Source organism: Manis pentadactyla, chromosome 1 (genome assembly GCF_030020395.1).
Source record: "Manis pentadactyla isolate mManPen7 chromosome 1, mManPen7.hap1, whole genome shotgun sequence".
Lineage (NCBI taxonomy): Eukaryota > Metazoa > Chordata > Mammalia > Pholidota > Manidae > Manis > Manis pentadactyla.
In genome coordinates this window covers 115,291,793-115,300,742 of record NC_080019.1, presented here as the reverse complement: position 1 = coordinate 115,300,742, position 8,950 = coordinate 115,291,793, and the positions used below count along the sequence as shown (strand labels likewise).

At 40.2% G+C, this 8,950-nt stretch overlaps 1 protein-coding gene across 1 annotated transcript in view; it reads left to right on the top strand.

Annotated features, from left to right (window-relative positions):
• The first annotated feature begins 308 nt into the window (after positions 1–308).
• C1H3orf70 (chromosome 1 C3orf70 homolog) overlaps positions 309–8,950 on the top strand; it is a 98,190-nt gene continuing 89,548 nt past the window's right edge. Inside the window, exon 1 of the mRNA XM_036875340.2 lies at positions 309–760. Coding sequence (XP_036731235.1) covers positions 568–760 — 193 coding nt within the window. The 5' untranslated portion in view covers positions 309–567. The remainder of the gene's footprint in view (positions 761–8,950) is intronic.

Sequence of the window (8,950 nt, the reverse complement as noted above, 5' to 3'; positions counted from 1 at the left end):
GCAGTTCGGGGGGGCGTGTCCCCGGCCCCACAATCCTCCGTGGAGTGTGTACTTCTGTATCAGTTCCCCAGACACCCAGCTCGCAGGGAAGTGTGGGGGGGACGTGCGCGTGTAAGCTGGCGTGCGTGTGACTACCAAGCTGCTAGGCGTGTGCGTCCATAACGGTCCTCTATTGGTCGGAGTCCGTCTCTGAGGAATCGGCGTGCATTGGGCTCGCGGGGACGGGAGGGGGCCCGACGACCGCCCTCCCCGCAGGGTGTGTGTGAAGGGGCCGGACGGGCGCGGGGGCCCGCGTTGCCGCCAGGCCGCCGGCGCGCGCGTGCGCGTGCGCGGGGGACGCCGCGGAGGTGGAGGGGGCGACGGCAGGCCCAGCCCCCGGTCGTAGCGCCCGGGGCGGCTCCTCTGCGAGCCTGGGACCTCCGCGCTCCCGCTGCCGCCGCCGCCACGCGCTGGCGTGACTCCCGGCCGGTGCCGCGCCCTCCCACGTCTGCAGCCGGCTCGGCTTCCTGCCCGCCCAGACGCCGCTTCTCCTGGAATCCGGGTCTGGGCTCCGCGGAGGGAGAGGAAATGAGTGCGGCGGCCTCGGCGCCCGAGCGGGGTTGGAAGAGCGAGAAAGTGGACGAGGCTCAGGCCCTGGCGCGGAGCTGCGCTGCCCGCAGACCCGACTTCCAGCCGTGCGATGGGCTCTCCATCTGTGCCACGCACAGCCATGGCAAGTGCTTCAAGCTGCACTGGTGCTGTCACCTAGGATGGTGTCACTGTAAGTCGAGCTGCGTCTCCCCACCTCCCGCCGCGGCGCCGACGAGGCCGTCTGGGGTCTCGGCCGGGACACTGCGGCCGTAGGGGCTCCGGGCTCGGCTCCGGCTGCTCTGCTGCAGGCTGGGGCCGCCTGGGCTCGGCGCTGGCGGGAGCTGCCCTCGCGCCGGACGACTCAGGTTGGCGCTGCCTTAGCAACAAGATGAAATTCCGTAGGGAGCCTAGCTTTAGCCACTTCTACAAAAGGGGATCCCCGTCCCAGGAAAACTGAGATATGTTTTTTTTTTTTTTTTTTTTAACCTGAACGACCAGGCACTGTGTTGAGAAATGGCAGAGAGTGGCCGGAGTGGACAACTGGAGGGGAAGCCTTTATTCAGGGCGGGTGGTTAAAGATGCTCCTCTTTCTCAGTTTTGCTTTTCGGGCTGCTAGTTAAAAGAAAGAGTTTTTGGATATCGAATTGTGGCCCATTTATTGTATCCAAATTGGGAAAGCGCTGAAGTGTGAGGGACAGCTTCCTCCAAGAAGTTATTATTAACAGTTTGGAAGGGTGAACCCCTTAAATACCCAGTTGTAGTGTATAAAGCCAATATGTGAGACTGAAAATTACAAAATCAAATGAGTGAAACTAAGCTTAAATAATCTTAAACTGATTTGTAAAAGCTAGAACTAAATGGTCTAAGCTTTTTCTGTGTTTATTCTGCCAGTGACTTTTAAAGTGGATTAAATTTAAGTAACCATTTAATTAGAATTCCACAATTTAATTAGTCCATGGTTTTTGGCCTGCAATATCCGATAGATTATTTCTTTTTAGGAATATGTTCTAAACTTTATTTCTACATAGTATTGTAAGAGAGGGTTTTGGAGTGCTTATTCAGGACGCAAATTCTTAAAGGATCTTAAGTTAAAATTATTTTTTCATTGTTGGTTTGGAAAAATGGCTCCCAACAAGACATGCAGTATGTAACATTTATTTTAACTGAACACAATAGGATATTTAAAATTGAATCTATGGCTTAAAGGTTAGAGAATTCTTATATTTTCTATATAAATACAAGGCAAACTGGACAGTATTGATTTTGTGTGTGCTGTGTGCTGATGGGTCTTGTTATTCCTATTGCTCTAAGATCCGTTCCTTATTATAAAGCATGCCTTGTGGAGAGAGGATACAAAGTTGGAAGCAGCAACTGTCGGAAACCTGTAATGCTCAATTACACAAGTAGGATGAATTTGGTGAGTCCATTTCCTGAGGAAGTATAGAATCATAGTGCAGCACGTGAGAAGCATTAAAGATGGTCCTGTTTGGTACCTATCTTATTTCAGCAGTCTCCCCTCTAAGTACACCATTACTGATGGGAACCCTGCAGTCTTCTCAGGCAGTTTCTTCATTTCTTCCTTCATTAGACAGCCTTTGCTTAAAACATTCTTCCTTATATGGAGCTAAAATCAGTTTCTTCCTAACTTCTTTTCACTGGTCCTGTTTCTGCCTTAGGAAATCATATAGGACAATCTAATCCTTTTTTAGATCATGTTTTTTTCCAAACTCTTTAGGTATAACATGAATTTCCCACAGATAAGGGCTATCTTCTCACTGTATCCCTAGCCACTGTCACAATGTGTGGCCTGAAATAGATTTGAAATTCATGTTGGTTGAATGACTGAATGAAGATAGTCATCATTTTCCTCTCAAAGAATTGTTTTGTCCTATTTACAAATCCCTATTCCCTTCTGTCTTTCCTTTTTTGTAATAGTTTCCAAGTTTCTAAGCATCCTGGTTGTTCTTTTCTGAACATGTGCCAATATGGTTGTGACGCTTTGAAGAGTGTGACCCTTAGGGTCACCCAGTATCCCAGTTGTGGTCTGATCAGTCTGTAGTAAGCAGAACTGCTATTTTCCATGCTTGACATCATCATGTTAGCTTTTCTGATATCCACGTTTTCTTGAACTTGCAGCTGTCAGATTGAATGAAGCTTGCTCTCAACTAAAGCCATTAAGCCCCATTTTTGTTTGTTTTACATATATTGCTACTAAGTCACAGTACTTTGCCATCTCACAGTTTTTATGTATTTTTGAATGCAGGTATGGATTGATCTCTTAGGCATTTTTCTGTTTTAAATTTCATCTTACTAGAATTAGCCCATTTTCTTGGCTTATCATTGTGTTTTTAGATCCTGGCTCTTTCATAATACATATTATGAATCCCCTAGTTTCATGTCAACCACATATTGGATGCTAATAGTAGTATAGTAACCTTCTACATCTTTATTCAAGTTATTGGTAAAATTGTTGAACATGAGAGAGCCACAGATAGTCCTGAAGCTTGCTAGTAGAACTGCCCTTCTGGTTGATAGCAATTTATTAATGAGCACTTGTTACCTAGTCTCTTAACTGTACTGTTATCCATCTTATATTTACCTTATCCATATGGATATAGTGGAAATCTGATCAAACACCTCCTTGAAATCCTACCAACACTACTTTTACTGCTTCTTTTGGATGTATGTATCTATAAGCACACTCTCTTAAAAAGAAGAGAGGAAGTTGGATTAGACTGGTATAACTGATTGGTTCAACAAATGCTTATTTTCTAAGTGATTAGAAGCCAGTTTTTAAATAAGTAATTTGAATTTAGAAAAGGAGTGATGTTGAGTATACTGGACTGATGTTGGCTGTTCTTTCTTTCCTTTTTTAAAATCAGACCTACGTTTATTTGCTCTTCTCCAGTCTCTGGCAATCCTCTGGGTCCCCGTGCTTCCTCCCTGACAGCGATTCAGCGATCATATTTATGAGGAGGGTCAGTTCATTTAGAGCACCAAGAGATTCTGGTACAGTTTCCTCACCTCTCCTGGGAGTCTAATCTTTCTCCCCTTTTGTAGCCCAAATATAATTTTTCTTGAAAAGAAGTAGAATTAACATATTGGAGAAGTTCTATTTTCTTTTTGGCATTCATGAGCATTACAGCATAACATCAGGCCTAAGTGGAATTCCTTCATTCTGTTGAACATGTATTAAGCGCCTTCTCTTTATGAGATATTATTATGAAAACTAGAAATACAAATAATGAATACAGCCAGATGATGCCCTTTAAGCAGAGTACAGGCACACCTCATTTATTTCACTTTGTTTTATTGTGCTTTGCAGATACTGCATTTTTTACAAATTGAAGGGTTGTGGCAACCCTGTGTCGAGCAAGTTTATTGGAGCCATTTTTGCAACAGCATGTATTCACTTCATGTTTCTGTGTCACATTTTGGTTATTCTCACAATATTTCAAACTTTCTCATTATTATATTTGTTACAGTGACCTGTGATCAGTGATTATGACTCACTGAAAGCTCAAGATATTAGCATTTTTAGCAGTATTTTTTAATGTATGTCCTTTTTTTTAGACATAATGTTATTGCGCAATTAATAGATCACAGTATAGCATAAACATAGCTTTTATATGCACTGGGAAATGAAAAAATTCATTTGGCTTCCTTTATTGCAATATTCATTTTACTGCAGTGGTCTGGAACTGAACCCTCATTATCGCTGAGGTATGCCTACATAAGGGCACGACTCATGCTACATTTATTTTTGTGTTCCTTTAAAATCACAAGTGATATAGGTGCGAAGACTATGAACTGGTTCACCAAATCAGAAATTGTAAAATGAGAGGACTGCTTTAATTAGCTTGAGAGAAGAAATTCCGAACAAATCAAGTACAGTTTTATATGGTTGATGTTAAACTTGTGAAATTCATAATTGTATGAAATAGAAAAGGCTGAAAATATATACATGTTCATAAAAGGTATGTAAAACATGTATATATTCATACATGCAGTGCTTAGTGTATTAGTATCAGAAATAATACTGTTTAAGGACCAGGTCTGGGAGGAAAATTTCATTAGGTTCTGTTGGTGTCAGTGTCAAAGATAAATTATTGGGCTGAAAAAACTATGGCCCTGTATGTGGAAGTTTTATTTTTTCCCACTAAGGAGTGAAGGATTCCAAGAGGTGTTTTGGGTAAGAAAAAGACATGGCTTGGCTAGGGAAGAGGGATGGGAAAAAATAATATGCAGATACTATAAAGTAGACTTTGTGGCTGGAGGAGATAGGATATTTAGAAGGAATAAGAAATTTGATTGTTGAGATTTGAGGGAGGGGTGACCAGGAAAAGTGGGAAGTCTAGAGTTTCAATTTTTTTTATAATTAAAGCATAGTTGATACACGATATTATATTGGTTTCAAGTATACAACACAGTGGTTCAACAGTTAAACACATTACTCAATCCTCACCCCAACTAGTGCAGTTACTATCTGTCAACATGGAAAGATGTTATAGAACCATTGATTACGTTCTCCATGCTGCACTTCCAATCCCATAACCAGTTTATATTATGATTGAGATTTTGTGCTCCTTTATCATTCTCACCCTCCCCTCTCATCACTCCATCCATTCCCCCATGGTAACCATGGGTCACTTCTTAGTGTCTGCGAGTCTACTGCTATTTTGTTCATTTTGTTTTAAGATTCCACAAATAAGAAATATCATATAGTGTTTTTCTGCCTGGCTTATTTCACTTAATATAATACCCTCTAGGTCCATCCATGTTGTTGCAAATGGCAGAATGTCCTTTCTATGGCTTCGTAGTATTCTATGCATATGTGTACCTCATCTTCTTTTTTCCATTCATCTATTAATGGACACTTAGGTTGCTTCTCTAACTTGTTTATTGTAAATAATGTGGCAATAAACATAGGGGTGCATATATCTTTTTGAATCAGAGCTTTTGTTTTCTTTAGGCAAATTCCTAGAAGTGCAGTTACTGGGTCATACAGTATTTCTATTTTAAGTTTTTTTAGGAACCGTCATACTGCTTTCCATGGTGGCTGCACCAATTTACATTCCCACCAACAGTGTAGGAGGGTTACCTTTTCTCCATATCCTCACCAACACTTGTTATTTGTCTTTTGGTTAGTGGCCATTCTGATGTGAGGTAATACCTTGCTGTGGTTTTGATTTGCATTTCCACGTCATGATGATTAGTGACATGGAGTACCTTTTCATGTGCCTGTTGGCAATCTGTATTTGTTTTTGGAAAAAATTTTTGCCTATGTTTTTTTCTAAGAGTTTTATGGTTTCATGACTTATGTTCAAGTCTGTGATCCATTTCGAATTTACTTTTGTGTATGAGGTTAGACAATGATTCAGTTTCATTCTCTTACATGTAGCTGTCCAGTTTTGCCAGCACCATCTGTTGAAGAGACTGTCATTTCCCCATTGTATGTCCATGGCCCCTTTATCGAATATTAATTGACCATATATGTTTGGGTTAATGTCTGGAGTCTCAATTCTGTTCCACTGGTCTGTGACTCTGTTCTTGTGCCAGTACCAAATTGTCTTGATTACTGTGGCTTTGTAGTAGAGCTTGAAGTTGGCGAGCGAGATCCCTGCAACTTTATTCTTCCTTCTCAGGATTGCTTTGGCTATTCGGGGTCTTTGGTGTTTCCATATGAATTTTTGAACTATTTGTTCCAGTTCATTGAAGAATGCTGTTGGTAATTTGATAGGGATTGCATCGAATTTGTATATTGCTTTGGGCAGGGTGGACATTTTGACGATATTAATTCTTCCTAGCCACAAGCATGGGATGAGTTTCCATTTGTTAGTGTCCTCTCTAATTTCTCTTAAGAGTGTCTTATAGTTTTCAGGGTATAGGTCTTTCACTTCCTTGGTTAGATTTATTCCTAGATATTTTATTCTTTCTGAAGCTATTGTGAATGGAATTGTTTTCCTGATTTCTCTTTCTATTAGTTCATTGTTAGTGTATAGGAAAGCCACAGATTTCTGTGTGTTGATTTTGTATCCTGCAACTTTGCTGAATTCCAGTATTAGTTCTAGTAGTTTTAGAGTGGAGTCTTTAGGGTTTTTTATGTACAATATCATGTCATCTGCAAATAGTGACAGTTTAACTTCTTCTTTACCAATCTGGATTCCTTGTATTTCTTTGTTTTGTCTGATTGCTGTGGCTAGGGCCTTCAGTACTATGTTGAATAACTGTGGGGAGAGTGGGCATCCCTGTCTTGTTCCCGATCTCAGAGGAAAAGCTTTCAGCTTCTCACTGTTCAGTATGATGTTGACTGTGGGTTTTTCATATATGGCCTTTATTATGTTGAGGTACTTGCCCTCTATACCCATTTTGTTGAGAGTTTTTATCATGAATGGATGTTGAACTTTGTCGAATGCTTTTTCAGCATCTATGGAGATGATCATGTGGTTTTTGTCCTTCTTTTTGTTGATGTGGTCGATGATGTTGATGAAGAGGCTATTTCCCCATTGTATGTCCATGGCTCCTTTATGGTATATTAATTTACCATATATGTTTGGGTTAATATCTGGACTCTCTGTTCTGTTCCACCGGTCTGTGGCTCTGTTCTTGTGCCAGTACCAAATTGTCTTGATTACTGTGGCTTTGTAGTAGAGCTTTAAGTCAGGTAGCGTAATTCCCCCTGCTTTATTTTTCCTTCTCAGGATTGCTTTGGCTATTTGGGGTCTTTGGTAGTTCCATATGAATTTTAGAATTTTAGAATGATTTGCTCTAGTTCATTCAAGAATGCTGTTGGTATTTTGATAGGGATTGCATTGGATCTGTTGATTGCTTTAGGCAGGATGGACATTTTGACAATATTACTTCTTCCTAGCCAAGAGCATGGGATGAATTTCCATTTATTAGTGTCATCTTTAATTTCTTTTAAGAGTGTCTTGTAGTTTTCAAGCAATAGGTCTTTCACTTCCTTGGTTAGGTTTATTCCTAGGTATTTTATTCTTTTTGATGCAATTGTGAATGGAGTTATTTTCCTGATTTCTCTTTCTGCTAGTTCATCGTTAGTGTATAGGAATGCAACAGAATTTCTGTGTATTAATTTTGTATCCCACAACTTTGCTGAATTCAGATCTAGTAGTTTTGTAGTGTATTCTTTAGGGTTTTTTATGTACTATATCATATCATCTGCAAACAGGGACAGTTTGACTTTTTCCTTGCCAATCTGGATGCCTTTTATTTCTTTATGTTGTCTGATTGCCGTGGCTAGGACCTCCAGTACTATGTTGAATAACAGTGGGGAGAGTGGGCATCCCTGTCTTGTTCCTGATCTTAAAGGAAAAGCTTTTAACTTCTCACTGTTAAGTATAATGTTGGCTGTGGGTTTGTCATATATGGCCTTTATTATGTTGCCCTCTATACCCATTTTGTTGAGCGTTTTTATCATGAGTGTGTGTTGAATTTTCTCAAATGCTTTTTCAGCATCTATGGAGATGACCATGTGGTTTTTGTCCTTTTTGTTGATGTAGTGGATGATGTTGATGGATTTTCAAATGTTGTACCATTGTTGCATCCCTTGGATGAATCATACTTGATCATGACGGATGATCTTTTTGATGTATTTTTGAATTTGGTTTGCTAATATTTTGTTGAGTGTTTTTGCATGTATGTTCATCAGGGATATTGGTGTGTAATTTTCTTTTATTGTGGTGTCTTTGCCTGGTTTTGGTATTAGAGTGATGTTGGCCTCGTAGAATGAGTTTGGGCATTTAACCAATTTTGAGTTTACTTTTGTGTATGGGGTTATACAGTGATCCAGTTTCATTCTCTTGCATGTGCCATCTAGTTTTCCCAACACCATTTATTGATGAGACTGTCTTTTTGCCATTTATTCATGGCCCCTTTATCATATATTAATTGACCATATATGCATGTGTTTGTATTTGGGATCTCTATTCTGTTCCATTGCTTTATGGATCTGTTCTTGTTTCAGTATCATACTGTTTTAATTTCTGTAGCTTTGTAGTATAACTTGAAGTAAGCATAATAGCCCCAGCATTGTTCTTCTTTCTCAGGATTACTTTTGCTAGTTGGGGTCTTCTGTGGTTCCATATGAATTTTAGGAGTATTTGCTGTAGTTCATTGAAAAATGCCATTGTTATTTTGATAGGGATTGCATTGAATCTGTGAATTGCTCTAGGCAGGATGGCCATTCTGACAATATTCATTCTTCCTATCCATGAGCAGGGGATAGGTTACCATTATTTGTGTTCTGTTAAATTTCTTTCATCAGTGTCTTAACAGTTTTCCGAGTATAGGTGTTTCACCTCCTTGGTTGCAGTTATTCCTAGGTATTTTAGTTTTTGTTATGCAATTGTAAATGGGATTG